The sequence below is a fragment of the Hoplias malabaricus genome, chromosome 5, assembly GCF_029633855.1.
Source record: "Hoplias malabaricus isolate fHopMal1 chromosome 5, fHopMal1.hap1, whole genome shotgun sequence".
Lineage (NCBI taxonomy): Eukaryota > Metazoa > Chordata > Actinopteri > Characiformes > Erythrinidae > Hoplias > Hoplias malabaricus.
In genome coordinates, this window is record NC_089804.1 from 52187279 (window position 1) to 52209872 (window position 22594).

Sequence of the window (22594 nt, forward strand, 5' to 3'; positions counted from 1 at the left end):
CGCTCCTCCAAAACACCCCAAAGTGGCTCAATAATATTTAGATCTGGTGACTGTGCAGGCCATGGGAGATGTTCAACTTCACTTTCATGTTCATCAAACCAATCTTTCACCAGTCTTGCTGTGTGTATTGGTGCGTTGTCGTCCTGATACACGGCACCACCTTCAGGACACAATGTTTGAACCATTGGATGCACATGGTCTTACTGGTGCAATGTGCAATTAATGAAGATTGGCCACCAGACTGCTCCAGTTTAGCCATGAAACCTCCCACACTACAATGACAGGTGTTTCAGTTTCATTGTCTAACCCCTGTATTCAGGGCAGCTGGTGTCAGTGTAGTGGTTGTTGTATAACATGGAGAAAACAGCTGTTCCTGATTGTTCTTTTAATATACATTAAAACAAATTTCTTTTTCTTTAAAGGAGCCATTTTGGACTTACTTTTTTGTTTGTTTGTTTATTTTGGGCAGGAGAGCATCAGTTATCACAGCACAGTATACATCTACCATGTGGTAAAGTTTTCCAGAGATAAAATGTTTACAGACTTTTCTTACAGACAGTACACAGCAGGGTACATGAACAGAGTCCTTGATGCCTAACAATCAGTGATCAGTGCGGTCAATGAGACAGATGAACACTGCAGGGCAGTGCTGTGGATCAGATGCTATCTCAGTGTGGGCTGACTCTCACTGCCCTTATGAGACACTGTGTGAGACAGCTGGCTGAGGACTGTGGCACTTGTCCAGATGTGGTTTGTGTACTTTTCTCAGTGTGTGAAGGTCAGACAGAGCTGAAGGTGTTTGGACACGACTCCATCTCCCAGCATCTTCCCTCACTACCTGGGTCTCTCAGAGTGAACCTTCCGAATGATCTAATACAATAGGGTAAATTAATATAGTTTACCATAAGGCTGAAGTATATCAGACTATTATTTAGAGTAAACAGATATGACACTAGCCATTTCTTAATTTTAGGCCTTCCCTTTGTTTTCAAGTATTATCTTCCATCCATCCATTATCTGTAAGCGCTTATCCAATTCAGGGTCACGGTGGGTCCAGAGCCTACCTGGAATCATTGGGCACAAGGTGGGAATACACCCTGGAGGGGGCGCCAGTCCTTCACAGGGCAACACAGACGCACACACACTCACACATTCACACCTATGGTCACTTTTGAGTCGCCAATCAACCTACCAACGTGTGTTTTTGGAACGTGGGAGGAAACTGAAGCACCCAGAGGAAACCCACGCAGACACAGGGAGAACACACCACACTCCTCACAGACAGTCACCCGGAGGAAACCCACGCAGACACAGGGAGAACACACCACACTCCTCACAGACAGTCACCCGGAGGAAACCCACACAGACACAGGGAGAACACACCACACTCCTCACAGACAGTCACCCGGAGGAACCCCACTAAGACACAGGGAGAACACACCACACTCCTCACAGACAGTCACCCGGAGGAAACCCACTAAGACACAGGGAGAACACACCACACTCCTCACAGACAGTCACCCGGAGGAAACCCATGCGGACACAGGGAGAACACACCACACTCCTCACAGACAGTCACCCGGAGGAAACCCACACAGACACAGGGAGAACACACCACACTCCTCACAGACAGTCACCCGGAGGAACCCCACGCAGACACAGGGAGAACACACCACACTCCTCACAGACAGTCACCCGGAGGAAACCCATGCGGACACAGGGAGAACACACCACACTCCTCACAGACAGTCACCCGGAGGAAACCCACTAAGACACAGGGAGAACACACCACACTCCTCACAGACAGTCACCCGGAGGAAACCCATGCGGACACAGGGAGAACACACCACACTCCTCACAGACAGTCACCCGGAGGAAACCCACACAGACACAGGGAGAACACACCACACTCCTCACAGACAGTCACCCGGAGGAACCCCACGCAGACACAGGGAGAACACACCACACTCCTCACAGACAGTCACCCAGAGGAAACCCATGCGGACACAGGGAGAACCCTTGAAGAGCCTGCTACATCATCAGAACACAACAATAGTAGCGCTTCAGCTCTGCTGCCAGTCTGCAGTGATATCAGTGATATCCAGAGCTTCTGGACTTCAATGTTGTTGAGTTTAGGGCATCATGCCTTCAAAAGCATTCCATAATCATATTTTACCACCCACCCCTAACTCTCTGCAATATGAAGCTGAATACAACTATTTCAGCATCTTTTTGTTCAAAACTTTCAGTTCCACCTTAAATGTTGCATTAGCCACAGGCACAAAGGTTTTGCCATTTCAGGTGGAACTGGAAATTACTAACTATGTTTATGTTTGTTATAAATTAAAGGGACATAATGCATTGAAACTACATTAAACTAAGATAATGCACTGGTAATCGTAGTTTATTAAAGGAGAAAGTGCTGATACTTGTGGACTATTTGGTCGCTTGCACTGCCATCTTGCCTCTGATTCACAAGACATTCCCTTCATTTGAAGTGTGCCTTTGAAAAATTTAAGTTTCAAGGAATATATAGCCCTTCCCCTGGGCCCTACCCCTCTTTACCAACAAGAATTGAGATGCCATACTCCTAGATAAAACAAAGGAGTAGGGCTAAGTGATGACATAGGGTTCACCCAACAAGTCAAAAAAATTGTATAAACCCTTTATTAGTCATTTCAGCTCCTTTATTGATAAAAGAGTGAAGTGTGTGTTGTTTCTCTCACCAGCTCCTTGTCCGTGATGGGTAGGATGGTCAGCTGCTCCTCAGCTGTCCGGCTGCTGCTCAGCTCCTGGTTGCTCTTGCTCTGTGGTGGAGGGGGTTTGGCCTCCAGTCTGCGAGCCTGACGTTCTCCCTTGCTGCCCCCAGCCGCCCCAGCGCTCAGCTTGCGTACCGGGTTGGTCAGCCATTTCTTCAGGGTGCTGACCGAACGACGGGAGCTTGGAGAACTTGGGGCTGAGCTTCCGGATGCCTGTGGGGGCAAAGAGGCCACTGATGTCGAGATGCTGCCTTCACTCCCCGCTGCTGAATAGGAATCTGCACACAAACAGTAAACAGTATAAACTGTTAATACCCTTGACCAGACTGTATCAACTATACAGGGTAAAAGGTCACATTCATATGCATATGTAAAATACCAGGTCCTGGTAAAGCACAAAAACAAGAATGTGTGTGTATAAGTCTGTGTACTGCTGTGCTTATGCAAATGTGTGTAAATGTCATTGTTGGTGTGGGAGGGCTGTGAGAGGCAGCCCTTTGGAGTTGGCAAGGGTCAGATTATGGGAGTGTATGAGGACTGGAAGCGGTGCTGGTCAACCAGACTGCAGTGTGAGCCAGGGGAGCTAAATATAGTCCCTGTCCAGATGAGGCTGGTGTCACAGGGACCCTGGGAACAGGGGCGAGCTGGGGGATGTACACAGGAAGCACACTTTAATCCTCACCCACAGGAAGGGACACTAACTTCTGTTTTTTGCTGTTGTTTCTCACCATGTCTCTGTGCCTTTCCACCCCCGATTTCCTTCCCCGGTGCTGCAGTCATTTCTTCAGTTATCAAATGACCCTCTTCCCTCACCTGCTTCATCCTCCCAAACAACCCCTGCAGTCCCTTGCTGACCCCTGTCTCAGCTGTAGCGAAGGGAAATTTTGTTCAGTGAATCAGTTCTTTCAAACATTTTTCATGAGAAAATTGTCCAACTCCACAATTCTCTGATTCAAAAGTCAAGTTCATTCTTATTTCCTGTGCAAGTGATAAGATTTAGGTCACATAGTGAGTACTTAAACTCACTGAAGGACTTGAGTCAGCCTTCAAACACACTATAGAGAAGTATGGTGTAAAGTCTGTTAACATGTTTTAGGAAAATATTTTACAACTTGAAAAGGTATTATTTGTGTAGGCCAGGTTATCAGAGTCACTGACTGACTGATACATAGTTGAAATATATGCCAGTGTTCTATTGCATGGAGCCTACTCCAATTGACTCTGCTCAGCTCACTTTTTGGTTTATGGTAAATACTTGACTTGACTCTACTCAGCTCACATTTTGGTTCATGGTACCTACTTTACTTGACTCTTCTATGCACGCATTTTGGTCTATGGTACTTACTTGACTTGACCCTTCTCTGCTCACGTTTTGGTCCATGGTACTTACTTGACTTGACTCTACTCAGCTCATATTTTGGTTCATGGTACCTACTTTACTTGACTCTACTCGGCTCACTTTTTGGTTCATGGTACCTATTTTACTTGACTCTACTCGGCTCACATTTTGGTCCACGGAACCTATTTTACTTGACTCTATTCTGCTCGCATTTTGGTCCATGGTACTTACTTGACTTGACTCTACTCGGCTCATATTTTGGTTCATGGTACCTACTTTACTTGACTCTACTCAGTTCACATTTTGGTTCATTGTACCTACTTTACTTGACTCTACTCTGCTCACTTTTTGGCCCATGGTACTTTCTTTACTTGACTCTACTCAGCTAACATTTTGGTTCATGGTACCTACTTTACTTGTTCATGGTACCTGGTAGGTTTTCCACTAGCACAATATTTACTCATTGTGCATTTAAATATGTGTTGTTTTATGTTTTGAGACTGAACACAGATTTAATCATGAGTTCTGACAGATCAGTGCAACTGTTACGTTCTTTGTTCATGGTGTGCACATCATGGGTTAATCCCCACTCTAAGAAAGCAGTGTTGCAGTTACTAGCTACAGAATTTCCCACATGGAAAATAAAAAAAAAGCTAAGTTGAGTAGTGTAAGTACCGTGCAGTGAAAAAGTGGCAATAGACGCATGTAATACAAAAAAGCAGCAGGTAACACTAAACACAATCAAATGTCTTGTACCTTTGCCCCTTTCAGCAATTAAACATGCAGTCTACTAGAGTGTATTCATATGATTTAAGACACACCCTCATTTACTCTGAGACTACACTGATTTTTCATGATTTCAAAAGGTTATATATGTACATTTGATTTCGTCAGATACATCCTCATTCTCTTTTAGTCCTGTGCCCTGAGGGTGAAAGATATCTTTGTCAACTCCGACCCTGTGTCTGCTGCAGCACTTCTTTTCCAAGAAGAGTCCTGCTGTAGTTGCTGAAAAATAGAACTTGGAAGTGGTATGATGAGCTCTAATGGAGACAAAGCTCCTGCTGTTAAAACCGCTTATTCCATTTCACAATATTTTCCAGGTTAGTGTATGAATTAATAGCTTAATAATGGACTTGATCTCAGCCCAAGTGGAAACTTAAGAGGAAACTTAAGAGGATTTGATTACACCTCCTTCTGCTGGATGCTGAGCAAAGCCTAGCAGCTTTCTGAAAACCATATTGCAGATTTCTGGCCCCCAGAATGTGTGAAAGAGGTGGCAGATTGGCCATGTGTTTCTCTACACAGCAGGGAACAGCATTAGTCTACAATTTTCTCTCTCTCTCTCTCTCTCTCTCTCTCTCTCTCTCTCTCTCTCTCTCTCTATCTATCTATCTATCTCTTAATCTTTCACTTTTTTCACAGAATGGCTTTTATGGAAATGTGATAAATCAAATTCCACAGCCGGTTCTGGGTTTTTGGAGAATGGAATGTTATCGAGGATCAAGGGCTGCACAATGGACTTCTGGGGTCAGGAACAATTAGCTATTGTTTATGATATCCTCCACAAATCAATGGTGACATACACTATCAAACAATTTGTCGTCCTTCACCTTAGACTACGCACATGTCTGGGTGCTCTACCATTCATTATCAAGTTCACTGCAGCTATAGAACCCTGGGCACAGGTACAAGCAGAATCAAGCTCAGACAAGAGAAAATGAAAGTAATTAGAAATTAATGACATTTTAAACGAACACTTATTTAGGAATGACAGTACATTCCCAAGGGTTGGTAGAATTTTTTGTTCATTTTGAAACTGTAAAAATAAGTCCAAGTACTCAAAAAAATAATAAGTCATCCTGCAGTGAAGGGTTATGCCCATATTAGGAACTCCAGGTCTTAGCAGATTTTCTCTTTGAGAAAAATGAATGTCTTTCTTGATAACTGCTGCTGTAGTGACCCAAAAAAAACCACACATATTCAAATCCTGTGCATACTTCCCCCAGATCTCACTGGATTCTCTCTTAAACAACTGTATTTAGCATTGAAAATACAAATAATGCAATGTACCGAATACAAGAATGCGAACACTCCTGCACTGAAATGATTTCGCATGTCAGTGCAGCTTAATTATTTAATTATGAGGTTTGCAAGATGCTAACTCCTGGGACATAAGCTGTCATTAGCTGCCAGTAAATTAACCGTGTAGCTTTAAGCTAATATTAAGCCCCTTTTGCATATGCATGGTCAATCAGGAATATTCTGGATGTCACCTGGGAGAGCTGTATGTATGATCACAAATGTCCATAACATTTGTCCCAGTCTTTATCCCACTAGCACCCTAGTACATAGAGCCAGGAATGTTCCGGAGCATCCTGCTGTATCTCCTGCACATGCTTCATAGACTGCTGTTTTAACATTCACTTAAAAATGGTGAGCGATCAGAAGCTGAACTGGAGAAGAAGCAGCAGCCAGCAGAGGTGAGTGTGGCAGTTCACCCTCAGTCCGTTTACCACACTGTACAGCACAGAATTAATTTGATTTTATAACTGCAGCAAACTGCTGAAAGACTCACTCACTGCAACTCTGACTGAGTGCTAATCCTCAGCTCTTCACAAAGAGGTTCCATTCACTCCTAATTCTCCCAGACACAGAGCCAGTGATAAATACAGAGACAGGGAGAAAGAGCCGAGGAGATTAAAGAAAGAAGAGGAGTGAAAGTACGGGTATTTTCAGGTTGTGTTTGCATGGTTTTTTTTTTTTACAGGAAAATGCTTCTATATATTTTTTTTTTCATTAATGGACATTACAGCTATTCAATTCAACACAGGAAGAGTTTTCACATTAGTCACAGCAACAGCCTCCAGCTTTAACCAGTGTGCGGTTGGATTTCCTAGACTTGATTCAAAGTCAAAGTGTAGCTCTCCACCACAATAGCACAGCGTATTGAGTTCTGAATGAAGGGGAAAGCTCAAATTCTTTGGAACTCAGTCACAACTAATGCAAAAGCATTTGGGCACTCTAGCTTAGAGAATGTGTTATGGATGTGAGGCTTTGTTTAAACTTTGGGTACACTGTCCTTATTGGACATCTTAAATTTCCCAACCGCAGATGACTGAAAAAAAATGAGGATCCCACAGTAACTCATTTGGTTTCACACACAATGCCACTTCTGATTTGTGTCTAAAATTGTGCAGCAGTAGAACTGCATTTTAACATGTGCTTAGTTTCCTTTTATTTTAATTTACATTGGCTATCGTTGGTTTAAAATGGATCCAGTTGAAAAAAACTTGAACAAATATGTTGAATGTACTCTGACTGGTCTAAACCCTGATCTAGAGGGGAAAATCTATGGAGGCTTTGGCCTTTGTAGACTGCTCAGTCTTTTTTCTCAACTGTTGACTCTGACTGCCCCGAAACTTTCAGAGTAGAGCTAACCTGCTCAGACACATTCTGCCTGAGAATCACTTTTTTAAAAAATCTTTCCAGAGAATTTCACAACATCTAACCTCAGCTCACTCTCAGTTTTTCAGGCTTATCATTCTGTAACTCTAAGGTATTACTCAGAAGCGACTGCCTTTCAGCTGTAAAGAGTTCATTCTCCAAAATGTCCAGAACACAATCGCTCATGGAAACTGACTGGTCATGTATTGTTGACTTCGCCTCTTTCGCTCTCACAGTTGGAGAGAAGAAATTCCTGGCAGCTCCCCCATGGTGATTTCTCGAAAGCATGTGTTTCAGTTCAACGAGGCCTACATCAGCCTTCGGCCTCAATAGCAGCCGTGAAGGCTCAGCCATCAGAGCAGCGTGAAGAGAGCCAGGATGGAGGGATGAATGGATGGAGAGAGAGCGAAGGACGAGATCAGGGTTGGGGGGGAAGGCTGTAGAAAAACACCGGCGATTGTGGGAAAAAAATCAGATTCTGGTTTTTGCCAGAAAAGTCACAGTTGTGAAAACAAAGGCATGGTGCAGTTAAATTACTCATTTCATTCATTTCATTATGAATTACTTCAATCATTGTTTGAGATGGTAGTAGATGAAAATACGAAAATGTCAAAACTGTCAATGCAGAATGTAGAAGGAATGTAACTGTCAATGCCCCAGGAAACATGTATCACCATTATATTTGTAAGATCTTTTGAACCAATGGGGGGTCATCTGCATTGTGGGTGAACGGACCAATTGAAATGCTCCAAAATATATTAGAAAAAGCCTCAAAATTCACAACCACTAGCAGCAAATCATGTGAACTACAACAACACCAGATCTATCTCGAGCTGCCCCCCAGTCGGATCCATGAACACAACACACTGCTCTTGCATCTACGGTGGCCAGTTGTGTTCAGTTTGAGTTTGCTCTCGCCACAACTCAAGCAATCCATAAACAAGTTCCCAAAACCGTTCAACAATAACATGGAATTTCTGGGAATGAGAAACTATACTATGTGTGTGTGTGTGTGTGTTTGTGTGTTGTTTTTGTTGTTGTTGGAGGGGGCTATAGGCCCCTGAAGGTCATGCTAACATGCGGTTGATTATGAGATCAAAAGATTGGGGGGCTACTTGTTCTGAGAAGAAAGAAGGACGCAGCTGGCGGCGGGGCTTTTTTATGCTCAACTCACTCACTCTCTGACTGAAACCTAATCTTAAAGCCCAGCTTTACTGTTTGATAAAAATGTCTATAATTCCTCTGCCTTCTACAGGGGGTGATATATCTGCCCCATTTTCTCCTGGTCTCATTTCCTTTATGTGTTTTCTGTCTACTCTGGTTCTGTATATGAACCTTCTGTCACTTCTATCCATTTCTGTCTGCTTTTATAAGAGGAAGTGCATGTGGAGATGTCTGTGAGACACACACACACACACACACACACTCCAAATGAGCCTGGTGTGTGACTCAGAGTGGAGTGGTGTGTTTGATGTGGAGAGATAGAGGAGCTGGGTGGGCTCTGAAGGAGTCTGAAGGGGATTTAGTTCACTTTAGGTTGGCTTTGGCTCCCAGCTGTTACCAAGCAAGGCTCCAGTTTGGGGACGTGGCATGGGCCCTAATGTCTATACACACTTTTTACAAACCTTTACACAACAGTACAGAGCCACATACGTGTGTGTATACACACCTATGCAAAAGTTTAATTTCAGAGTCAGTAGAATTTCATACACAAGTTTTACTTAAACCCACTAATATCTTATTAGAGATTAATGATGCACAATGACATCGAACATCCGATGTCACTCCAATATCCAATATCCGCAGATAATTGCTTTTTTAAAGATCATCTGCATCGAGCATCGATTTTGTCTATATTTCAAACTGTTCATTGCTGATGCAGTTATAATATGATGGAAGAAATCTGAGCAACAAAGTCTGTGTGAGAAAAATAGACTGATGAATGTGTTGAATACAATTGTTTGTTCTTCTCCTCACTGTCAGATGTAGAAGACACTGAAGCAGAGGCAGCACTGAAGCGCTCTTATTTCTGTATTCTATACTGTTGAACATTTAATCTGCTGTAGGTCTGATAAAGATATTTATTTGTGTTTAATACTTTGCTTTAAATTTAATTTTCATTTATTTATTTATTTTTAAAATTGAGTTAATTTGTAAATGTAACAACAGACAGTTGACAGTTTAAAGCCGTCTGTGTAAGAAGCAGTTACGTGGCTAACAGATTTCTCAGAAGAAACCTTTTATTTTACTGTTTGCATACAGTTTAATAATACAATGCTATGCAAAAACATGTTATGTTTGTTTATAATATTAATCTGGGTTATATTATCTTTCTGTATTTTGAAAATGGTTTATAGGCATCAGCAGATGTGTACATTTATAAAATCAGATATCAGCATTGGCCAGGAATTCCCATATTGGTGTATCCACAGGGGTGCTAGTAAAACTATTCTTATCATAGAGGTGTGTGTCCTTGTGTAAATTGGTCAGGATGCTCACGGCTAAAAACATTTATATGTGAATAACTTTATTGCAAAAGCCAATATTTTCTAAGTGCCTTTAGGTGTGTTAATGTGGATAACTGGGCTATCTCCCTCTCTCTATGGCACTCTGTTCACTCTATCCCCTAAAGAGGAGTCTCTGTGTGTGTGTGTGTGTTATGGAGATTTAAAAAAATAAAAAAGCTTCAGACTGAGAGGCTCGCTGGCAACTCATTTCTCTAATGGCGCTGGAGAGTGAGGACAGATTACACGGATGCATTTTCCTAATGCAAGTGCAGCACTGTGCAGTGGATTTGATAATTAACAGCTAAAAGTAAAACGCAGGCATATTAAGCCTGGACTCACCCTGTCCAGAGCCATCAGTTTAATGCTGGTCTTAACCCTCTCTCCCTCAAAACATCTCCTTCTCTCTCTCTCTCTCTCTCTCTAATCCTCTCACACTCACTTCCTCACTCTACACCTCTCTCTCTCTCTCTCTCTCTCTCTCTCTCTCTCTCTCTCTCTCTCTCTCTCTCTCTCTCTCTCTAATCACTCTGCCAAGGCATTGTTCCTGTTCCCAGCTTTATGCTTTCTGAACAAAGAATCTCAGCGATAACAAGCACCCGCATTTACCGAGCAGTTTGTAAGTATTTGGACATAGAAAAGTGGGCCATTTTTTTGTGTTTTCAGAGCAATCCAGAGACAAGGACTCAAAAGGAAACTGTCAACTTTAAATAAAGGGTTTATTGGAGCACAGAAGGGTTAACATCTCAAACAGTAAATTTAATTCAAGATTTATCAGGATTTTTCTAGGTGGAAAATAGTTTACTCAGGTAGAGTAAGTAAAGGAGTATTTGCCATTGGTGAGGCCTTCAGGAGCTGAACAGTAAGCTGTTAACATTAGATTAATTAGAACTTGGACACGATGGAATGAATCAGCTAAATAATGTGTTTAGAGACTGAAACATATGGGACTTTTGGTTATTTAACTGATTTTTGATCAGTCAATGCTAGAGTAGGTAATCTGGAGTTGTGTGAGTTCTCAGGGGACCAGTAAAGTTTTGGGCTAACATGAAATGTATAAAATCATATATAAAAACACAAGAATGTACAGCCAAGCTGTATGTGTTACAATCAGGTCTACATTTGTAGTAATTTAGGGGTTAAATCAGTGCCCCGCCTCTTTCAGTAAAGCCCCTGTTTGCTGATTGTAATTGGTCAGTTAATGAGCCTTGCAGAGTGGGTGAAGATTAGCCTCTTCATTTTCAGTGCAGCTGTATGAATCCAGAGCCTGATTATACAACAGGTGGTGTTCTAAACAGTGTATTTTTCACTATTTTTAAACTTGTTTTCATATGGAAATCACAATGTGGCCAAAACGGGACAAAACAGAATGGCACTGAGAAAGCAGTAAACAAAAAACACTTGAGAAAATACATGAGAAAGTTGTTCCCCGATGCTCTGAAATGGCTGATATCTGAGCAGTTGGGGGCAATGCTGACAGGAACTTAGGAGCTAGCATTAGTTTGTAGCCTTAACGCTAACTGGTATCTTCTCATTACATACATTTCAAATACACACCCCGTTTCCAGAAAAGTTGGGACAATTTGTAAAATGCAGAAACAACAAGAATGTCTGTATATACATTTAAATATTTGTTATTAAAATTGTCTCTTAAGAAGAAACAGTTTGATTATTCGCAATTAATTTCAGAAAAATGTGTGATAAATTAATTTATTTAATCAAAATTTATTACAGATTTGGCATTTCAAATGCCTTCAAAAAGTAAATCTGTTAGCATTCCCAGCTAGCAGGTAACGTTCTTACAACTTTGGCTGACGTTACCCAAAAGTTATCATAGCTTTTTAAAGGTTTTAAAACATTTTAGTCTAATGTTTAAAGAATGTTTTATTTCAAACAACAAACAGCATTAAAATGTTCAATGAACATTGGAATAAAACATTTTCTTGAAACTTTATTAGAACTTTTGGGTAATGTTAGCTAAAGTTAGCTAGCTGGGTTAGCATAATTAGTTTAGCCATAGACTCTTAAACAGAACTACATGTAATTACAGATAATCACAGGAGTGGTCTGAAAATCCCCACCAATATGACCCTAGGTTAAGCCCAAGAACCACTACTCCAGGGCAGAAAGGAGAGGTCAGGTACATGAAAAGTAACTGTACTTTTATCGAAAAACAAAATGCGGAATGTAGGAGAAATCAAGTAACTCTTTATGATGATGATCCCTAGAAGAGACGACCAACGACAGTCTTCTAGAGTATAGTTCTAAAACCCCGATCTAACACACCTGATCCACTCAGCCAAGGCTTTCAGGAGCCTGTGTATATGACTGTCAGGTGTGCTGGAACTGAACTCTATGGGCTGGTAGATCTCCAGGCCTAGATATGACCCCAGTCATCTACTCATCTTTAAAACACGGTAGTTGGGAATGCAGGGCTTACTCTGTTTTGCATGGTTTTATGGATGGTGTGGCTGCCAGTGACAGCAGGGAAAAAAAATTGGGACCATCTTAAACTGCACTGAAAAGGCTTGGCAATGATCTGCCCACAGTAATTTAATAATTCTTGTGTTGTAATATGCAAAAATTTCTAACTGCTCATATCAAACCAAATATGTCCCAATGTACAGGATGTTCATTTACTAGGCATCTCCTCCAAGTCGTTCCTCAGAAGTGGACTGTTAAAGTATTTGTCCTCAGTTGTCGAGTATTGATCTTCCTAGCTGAATGCTGAGGCAGGCACTCTGTGGGACAGCGTGTTGTTCATAATGGGTCAGCATTGTTTAGAGAGCATTCTAGCCTCATGGGACCTGAAAGCCTTTAGTTAGCTTTGGCAATGCTACAGTCACTGCATTTGAGGGGAAGAGAGCCAGGTCATCGCTGGCTTTTCACCCACTGCCCAAAGCTCCTGCAGCAATGTGCCACTCTGAGAAGCATACAAACACACACACACACACACACACAAACACTTCTAGGAACTGTGTTTAAGCTAAAGTCGGTATTGGATTAAAAAAGTAAGCGCAATGGCCACATTAACAAATGATATAGTCTTCAGCACACACACAGATTAATGCCCCACTGTGTGTAACCTGTGTAATGGTTTCCAGTTCTGTGAAGCATGGACTAACACACAAACACTCACAGCAGGTGCTTGAGCAGCTTTGCCGACAGCATTCGCATTATCTAGAAGACTAGAGGAGCTGGAGCACGGCCAGGACCCAGAATACACTTAACTCCTTCAACTGCAGCCTTGTTATGCACAGGAACTACTGTAAAGGGTTTTGCTTACACAAATATAAACTCCTATAGATTTATAGCAGAAATCTAGATATTGGAACGATGAAGTCGGATTATACGCTCTGGATCACATACACCACTCCAACACCTCCTGTTCCAGTGCTCCACGGCCCAGTGCTGGGAGGCTTTATATACTCTGCCAGACGGAGCTGAGCTGTTCCAGAGCTGAGCGTCACGTTCTATTGGTCAGTGCTTTGCTATGGACTTAATACAAATGGTGCATAGTAGAATGCCTCTGTCAGTTGTGGCTGATTTTTAATATTTTTACTCCTGAAATGTTTTGCCTCCTACAGTTCAAGGAGTGGAGGAGAGAAGGGTAACAGGGATGGTTGTTCCCTACCCTCCTCTAAAAGTTACATAGTACGGCTTCTGCAGTGCTGAGACTGGAGTATGAATGACATAAGCTCTGTTCTCCCTATTACAGCTTAATTTAATTATCACAAGGATCATAAAGCTTTCATTCCTTTAAAGTGGCAGGAATCATTTTGACGAGGTGTTCACAGAATGTTTGACTTGGCCAAATTTAAAGGAACACTAGGTAGGATTTGGTCATTTTGCTCCTGGGCTCATCCTACAGTTACAGAATGTAGTTCACCTTTACAGCACTACCCTGAAATCAAGGCAGCGGTGGTTCCATAGTTACATAGTGCAGTTTCTAAAGGTGCAGAGCTTGGAGTAACAAAAACACAGGTTCTATTTGCCCTATTAGAGGTCAGTGAAGCATCACAATGATTTTGAAGCTGTAAATTTAAAGTAAAAATACAGCCTAGTGTTACTTTAACAGTGGCTATTTTAGCCAAGTTCTAGCGTCTTTAATACAAATGAATTAGATTTAGAATCACTTCATTGGCCACTGTGCTTGCACACAGAGGAGTTTGTTTTCTGCATTTAACCCAATCCGTGCAGTGAAACACACATTTACACACACTAGTGAACCTGGAGTCGGTGGACAGCCCTACCCACGCCGCCCAGGGAGTAGTTGGAGGTTAGGTGCCTTGCTCAAGGGCACATCAGTCACTCAGTTCCCTAATCACCAGGCCATTGCTGCCCCATGATAATGGATTCCATTTATAAAATACCTCAATAACCCACAACATTAATAAGAGCAACTGTAGACTAACTTTGCTACCCAAAACCCCAATCTCTCTCTCTCTCTCTCTCTCTCTCTCTCTCTCTCTCTCAGCAGTATTTTGTCTGCTCTCAGCCCTAGCCTGAGATTACATTTCACCTACTCAGAGGAAATAGAGCTGTCTGAGGCTCAGACAGGTCTGGCACCTGGAGGACTCTCCCTGTGTTGGAGGACAAGCTCTCTGACCAGGTCACTGTTGTTGTCATGCTATGAATGGACTGGACTCACATGACCGCCCCCTCCCACTCCTTCCCTCACTGAGCACTGAGCATGGAGTATGTATGGATCCACGTTTAGAGGCTCAGCTCGTGACTAAACTCGTTTTCCATGTTTATTTTTGCCCAAGTGCTCCACTGCGCTCTTAATGTGCCTTGATGTTTATGCTCTCAGCCAAATATGGCTATTTGATCCTTTGTTTTTTTTGTTTTCTGTTGCTTTTTTTTTGGTACTACTTGAGTTAATGAGCACTGACGGTCGGCTGTTCCCATTTTCTGCCTCTCCTCCCTTCGAGGTTACTCTTGTTTTCTCTGTATCTCGGCCAGCGTGTGCTCTCCGCCCCACAACACCATCCCCCCTACCCCTTCACCAACTCCAAGATGCTGAGATGAGCAATACACCATGTGGTCACCAAGCCCAGAGGCTGAAAAGCAGCTGTGTCCAGTCTCTCCGGTGCCTCTTTACGGGAAACCTGGAAACGTCCAGTTCCGGGGCTCACCTAATGCAGCGGAACTAACGTAACCTTCTCCAGTTAGCAGCTTCTTTGTGTTTACTTTCCAGCCATGTGCACAGTAAGGTGTAAAGGCAGAGGGACAGCAGGGAAAGAGATTGAAGGAGTCATGGAAGGAAGGATGGAGAAAGGAGAGAGTGGTGACAATATTGTCTGGATGTCTAATATAAGCTGGGTGCCCATATCTGCAGCAAGAGCAGGAAGTGTAAATCTGACAGACGGACAGGGCTCTGACCACAGTCTCATTGAGGGAAAAAAAAGCAAAGCATTTCTAAATTAATAACATATATCACTTCTACAATGTTACTGCCCAAAAAATAGTCAACTGAATTGGCATAGATTTGAATATATAGAAATAATTAGATATTAATAAAGCTGCAGTTTGTTTTTCCCTACCATGGCTGTAATACGGTGGCCCACTGAGTCATATCTCAACATTTATGAAGCAGCCAAAAGCTGGGAACCAAACAGCATTAGGAGAATGTAACAAACTCAAATGTGAGAACAGTCACTGTAGTTTAAGAGAGAGTCTAGGGTTTCTATCCCAGTGAAAAGGTGATTTACTTTATTGTTACAGGTGATATTTTACATGTTTCTCATCAATATTAGTAACTTAAAATGAGGATTAATCTCTTCTCAAAGCAAAAGGATGGTGTGTCTGTTCTTGTGTTTGTAGTCCGCTTCCCGAGTTTGTGTTTCTGTTCCCTCGTTCGTATTTGCATTGCATTCTCTCTTAATTCTGTTGTTCTCAGCTTTTGTTTGCTTCAAACATGTCGGGACGTGGCTCAGTGGTACACCGTACTGTCAGGAAGAGGTGGGTATACTTTCCATCGCAGGGATTACACCTCTAAATATTCACTGCTCATTGCTCAGTAGGTCAACATTCTGTCACACCAAGTGTCTTAATCTGAACTGCAAAATAAAATAAAATAAATAAATAAAAACACAAATTGTATGTAAAATTTGACTAATGTTGAAGCACAGTATTGTTTCCACAGCTCGAAGGGTTTCTGAATCTTGGGCTTGATTCTCCCCTCAAATCACTTTCTATAATTTGGTGTGTCCCAATGTCTTTGTTTGTTTCAAGCTTGACTATGATTTTTGGTTGTAGTTCCAGACTCACCCTGACCTGGACGAAGCAGTGACAGAAGATGATTGAATGAAGGAATACATTAATGAATCCAACCCCCTTCAACTGTTGTACTGGCCACTGGGGAGGGGGATATATTTAGGGGGTATAATTAGGCACATTTACATGTGATAACATGGGTTGACAACATGGGACACTACTGTTTTGCTGGTACTTTGTTATCCTTTTCCAACTTGTTAAAAAAGAATATCGAGATATGTCTAACTTTAAATACTGAAATATTATATTTTGGCCATGAACTCTCCTAATACAACCAGTCCTTCATTATAGCAAAACCGAGACGGCATAACTGGTAGACCACATCCCCTTCCAATGTGCTGATCATAAGGTTACATTCAATATCGACGTGTACTGGCCCAGAGTAAAGCCATATGAAGCCATTCTGCTGACTGGCTGCTTAATACCCGTCTGTTAAGAGTTCCAGACGTCTTCAGAAGTGCTAAATCCAGCTGTGCGGTTGTTACATAAGCCCAGTGCCGAGCTCAGGCTCGCTGTCTGATACTCTCGGAACAGTGTGAATGATTAGGGGCTGGTGGAGGAAAGCCACAGGCAATAAAAGCAGAACCGCAAACATACAGAGGCGTCCAGCCACCCCTCCTCCTCCACATTGTCCTTCCAGCCATCCCCCCAGCCATCCCCCAGGACACACTCATCTCCTGGACTGAAGCAGGGAAGAGCAGGATTTGCCACTGCATAAGAGACAGCTCACAAATACAAAGGCGGAGCTCAGAGCCACGCAAGGACACAAGAGATAGCAAAAAGACAAATGCAGATTTAAGCACACAAACACTCTGATGAGACGCTTACATAAAGCATGAAATGCATATTTAGGAAAAGTGTTTGCATGTTCAGACACTGTAAGACAGGGGGACAGAGTGTGTTTGATGTGCTTCTAATAGGATTTATCAATGCAATTATCAATTATTTGTGCAAGCCCTGGCAATGCCTCAGCCATTAGAACCCAGGAGTCCAGAGCCCCTTTCCCACACATGCACTTTAACCCAGAAATTTCCAGAGTTTACCCAGCGGAGCTGTATGTGTGAACAACCGTTACATTTGTCCCGGACATTACAAGGACTTTTTCCTGCTAGCGCCCTAGTTCAAAGACCAGATACAATAAGAGTGAGGGCATTTGAATAGAGCAGGGAATGTTCTGAATAATCACGTGCTGCATAGGCACTGCCCCATGCCTAAAGCATGCAGAACATTTACAGCCATGAGCACATCTCCTGAGGTGACAGATCTGGGCAGTTGCCATTTCCCTCATGCATGTTGTACTAGCCAGCAGCACATATAGCACTGTGCAAAAGTCAGAGACCATCCAGTCCAACAAGCTTCAGTAAATACATTTATGGCCCACAGATAATGGACGTTTTCTCATCCAAATTTTTTTTTTCTTCTGAAATGAAGTGCATTAATAGGGCTATATAAGCATTAGTAAGGTCAGGTCCTGTTGTTACTGTTATGTTATTGTTATGATTATTTCTGGAGCACAAACCCCAATCCAATTAAAAGAAAATGTATTGATGGAGTGTCATCACACCAGAAAACACCATTCCACTGCTTCACAGCTTAAAAAGAGGGGGATTTGTGCCCCTCTAGTAGGTGTGTTTAATATGGGAGACCTATTTGAGCCCCTGATTATCTAATCATACTGGGAGATTATAAGCTATGAGAAACCTAAAGTATATATATATTAATAAAACAAAAACAACGCTTAGTCTGAAAAATAGTTTGAGAAACGTTGTCCAAACCTGACCTGAAAAGCTGAGTCCTATCAGGACTGGACACACATGTGAAGCTCTAGTGCACTCTGCTCTGAAGATTATAGATGTTGCTGTGTGAGGAGGTCAGTATGTGCATGGTCAGCGCTTCTCACATGTCACACTTCACCCGTCACTTCGTAATCTGATGAAATGCCTGGATCTGGGGCAGTCAGAGTATTTAGGTCGATGGCAGTAAGTGACATTCCCAGATAGTGAAAAGGAAGATGAAAATGGATAGTGGATGGGGCTTACAGTCCCACTACCCTGGCTTTCTGACTCAGGAGTAAGAACCATGTGCCAGAGCTTTAATCAGGCCTGACATTTTGATCCAAATGAGAATATACCCTGAGAACATTCTGCCTGAGTCCAACAGAACTGCAGCAACAGGCTTAGAGCCTCAAACAGATGCTAGCCCCACAGAATTACGTCTGAACCCATCTGACCAAACTCAATTGTTGTCCATGGAAAGAACTGGGGCACAGAGCTGTGTTTAGTCCAAAAAACAAAAACAACATGCGAATACACAATAAGTAAACAGAACTTAACTTTACTGCTGGCGTTTTTGTGTTGTTCAAAGCTGGCTCCATTTCTCGGGGGTGCTGTGGTCATGGAAGAGCAACCAGCAAAAAGCGTGTCAAGCAGATCCAGAGCCATGTCAAGTCAAGCTGATCCCATGCAGTGGAAAAGCACCATAAGCTTGAGTGTGTAAATAACCAAGAGAATGTTATGTTTCAAAGTAAACACCATAGTTTGCCTCCGACATGCACTCAGCTCTCATGCAGTGGATGGACAGACTGTGAGAAACCTGGCTTTGAACCCAAATCACACAGACATAAATACTCAGTGCTGCTGGATTTGGAGAAATATTCCATCCCCAAGTCTGTGGATTATATCTGGGGTATTAGTCTATATATGTCTCTGAGTGAGTGTGAGCTGAGTGCTGTGTTCTGGGCTGGAGACAGGCAGAGCTGGTTTTGAGGGGGGAAAAAAGGCCTTGGACATTCCAGCCCAGCAGGTCCAGAAGGCCTGTCAAGTATCTCTGAGTCTCTTTGTGCGCCCTCCATTCCACTGGCACCACCGCAGGAGCCCGAGGCCCCTGGGATTAGTGGCCAAGACACAGTCTCAATTAAGGGAGAGGGGATACGGAGAGGGGATGGAAATTACACTTACTCCAGCCACAGTCTGGATCCTTGCACCCTCACTGCACCCACACACACTCCGTCTACTCTTCCTAATAATGGACTGCAGTGGTTGGCTGCTGAGTGGCAGCTTGTGGAGAGACAAACTGAACCCAGCAACCTCTACATGAGGCAGTGAGAGACAGGGCCTCAGTCTCTGATTAATCTTATTTACCTCCTAATGCTTTGGTCTGGATATGCGGTAAGGAATAGTGATTGTGTCTGAGGCATGGATGAGGTTGCTGGAGATTGACTGGGTTCATTGGCATTTGCATGAGTGGTCAGTAGGGGGCTTCTGTGTGTTTGAGGGTGGATGTGTGTTAAAAATCTTTAGAAAAATCACCAACTTCTCAAAATACATTCGCCAAGAATGGCTTTTTTTTTACTTTAGCACTCGGGCTGTGTAAATAACGTAGCTAGCAAGTCTATTTCTTCGTAGTCCCATTGCCAAGGCAGAGGGTTACCAGAGTGCATCATTACGATCGACACATTACTGCCTGCTTCGAGAAACATTACACCCTTTTCTGAAAGTTAAAACTGTTCCCTGGGGTCTCCTTGAATTGTTTATAAAATACGTTGGTCAAAATACCACAAGGATCAAACACCACAGTAGCGTTCACCCCTGTTCAGAACGAACGGTTTCAGCGCATGTTCCTTTAAAAGAGATAAAGCCGCACACAGCTCACCTCCAAGCAGGCGGGGGCATCAAGTGATGCATATAGAAGCCCTTGTTTAATCGAACTTACCTTGGTTCTCTTTTGCCATTCTCTCATTTCTCAATTTTCATTGTGTCTGTTGGAAATAGTTGACAAACACCTCCATTTCCATGCAACTATGCTATTGAACAAACTCCACCCCGTCTCCACCCTTTTCTTCTCTTACTTCCTAAGCCGCCCTGAACTCCTTCCTAAATAATACATCTGAGTTAGCCTCTCCATTTTGGGTCTTTGCAGGCATGGTCCATACTGGCAAATAGAACTGTACTCTATATATAGCTTATCTTTAACAAGACAAATGTCTTTGTTATTTAACAAGGACAGAAGTAGTTTAGATGGTAACACCTTGTTTCTTTTCATGGACTAGATGCTGCTCCTTCAGCTGGAGAGGCGTTTGAACCGGTGAAATGCGTTTACATGGCTGACCAATGATGGCAAGTGAGAAGGTGGGACCTAAAGAGAAATCAATGCCAAACCGGACCCTAAAAATGGCAAATGCAGACAGAAAAAGCAGAATACTGGATATTTTTAGTGTTCTAGAAATCCCACCCAAGAGAGGACATGTCTGGGAAAAAGAGGACATACGGCCACCCTATTTCCGATAAACCCACAAAGCTTTGTAGATACCTCTTACATATAGTGTATAATATTTAGTTGTGCAGTTTGTATAATCTCAACAGAATATGAGACACATTAGAGCAGCTGCATGTGCATTGTACCATTAATTGTACAATTCTCATTGATGTATACTGGTAATAAACACATAAAGACCTCAGGCATGGGGTTGCGGAGCACAGGAACTGCATTGCTGTTGAATTCCTGGGATGGAGAACCATGGTCTGGGTGTGGGATGTAATGGTATAGACATGCACAGTGCGGCTGAGGCATTAGGTTCCAACATTTCAGACACAGAATATGTTTCGGCTGATGTAACTTTGGGATATGAATTTCATTTTTCACCAACTGTTTTAACGTTAAAGAAGTAGACGTGTATCTGTGTGGTGTATGAGCCTGTGTAACTCTGAGTAAGTAGCTCTCCCTGTGTTTGTGCCAAGGAGGAATTCTGCCCACTACTGTGTGTGGGTGTGCCCACTGCAGCTATTTAATTGCAAAGCTGGTTGTCCAGGCCCAGATGGTGCTGAGGAGACACTCGCAGAAATGATTCCGGAATGGAGAGCCCAAGGCCCAGGAGGCCATGTGGAGCTGTGTGTGTGTGTATGTGTGTTGGTGTGAGTGTGCATGTGAATAATTACAATTATGCTCTGGAGCAGCACTTATATTTATTCAAGAGGAGCCAGGCTGCTTCCCCATTTCCACCCGCTAAACATACGCATCGAAAACCACTCATAACACAAACCGAACGGCGTGGTGAAGTGAACACTCTTAAGGGTACTACAGTATGAGCGTTGACCTGATTATTATGTGTTCAATCCACAGTGGTGCCAAAGATATGGAGTGATTTGGGATTTAACCTCAATGTATCTCTCATGTGTCATGGCGTTTTGATGCCTCCCTTTAAGAGGTACTATGGCCCCCTACTGGACTGGCATGATAATGCCGTTGTTCTTTTTTTCATATTTATCTGGACAAGGAACGAGGAAAACCTCTGCTTTTAGAAATAACAGGATCCATGTGGACGGGACCTAATGGTTAGAGAAGAAGGCTTCGAACAGAAAGGTTGTTGGTTCAATTCCCCTGACCAGCAGGAAAATTGGGGGCAATTGGAGTGAAGGAACAACACTTTTCTCTTCCCTCAATCCACGGCTGAGGTGACCTTAAGGCACAGAATCCACAAGTGCTCTGCAGATGCTGGGGATGGCATCGTCAGGACCATTTCTTTTCAGACTTCTTCAGCTTTGCTTAACACATTTTCTATGGAACAACGTATACAGCCGTTTCCTACATGCATTTGTCCATTTGTAACACAATACAACATTACTCATACTCCAGGTTTCTGAAGCTGATTTCAGCGTTGTTCTTGCCTGATCAGCACATGGTCAGCGCCTGGTCAGGGAATTTTTTTTTCAGCCAAAATCCAGCACTTGCCAGCCAGCTGTGGAGGTCTGCAAGAGCTGCTGCTTTTCATTTGTCTTCTGGAACACTCCAGCCCCAGTGTATATGTGTAGCAATGGGTAAATAGGGGAAAGGCATGCAACGGGTTACAGATGACAGAAGCCTATAACAGGCCTATTGTGTACATGAGGCAATGTGCTTGAGGGACTGAAGGTGGAGCGTATATGAAGCAGTCTGTATATGACGTCCGTGGCCATTGAGCCCTGTTGGACCATCATGCTACCTTGATGGACATAGCCTCATTGGAGCATTTTGGACAAACATCTGTGGTCAGGCGGGTCCATGTTTCACTTTTTTTTTTTTTTTTGGGTGGTGGGGGGGGGGGGTGTCATTCTAGGTGTCAAAGCTGAAAAAGACAATTGAAAGAGTGCAAAATTCTGCAAAATCTGTGATAGCATGGGGATGCATCCGTGCCCACGGCATGTGTGATCTCCAGATATGTGAATGTACCATTGATGTGGAGGGTACTACAAGTATTTTGGAGAGACTTATGCAGCCATCAAGATAATGTC

The 22594-nt window shown here is 42.8% G+C and overlaps 1 protein-coding gene across 1 annotated transcript in view; it reads right to left on the reverse strand.

Annotated features, from left to right (window-relative positions):
• The window catches only part of arhgef25a (Rho guanine nucleotide exchange factor (GEF) 25a), a 74817-nt gene that overhangs the window by 34643 nt on the left and 17580 nt on the right, over positions 1–22594 (reverse strand). Inside the window, exon 2 of the mRNA XM_066671099.1 lies at positions 2727–3037. Within this exon, the coding sequence (XP_066527196.1) occupies positions 2727–3037 (311 nt within the window). The remainder of the gene's footprint in view (positions 1–2726; positions 3038–22594) is intronic.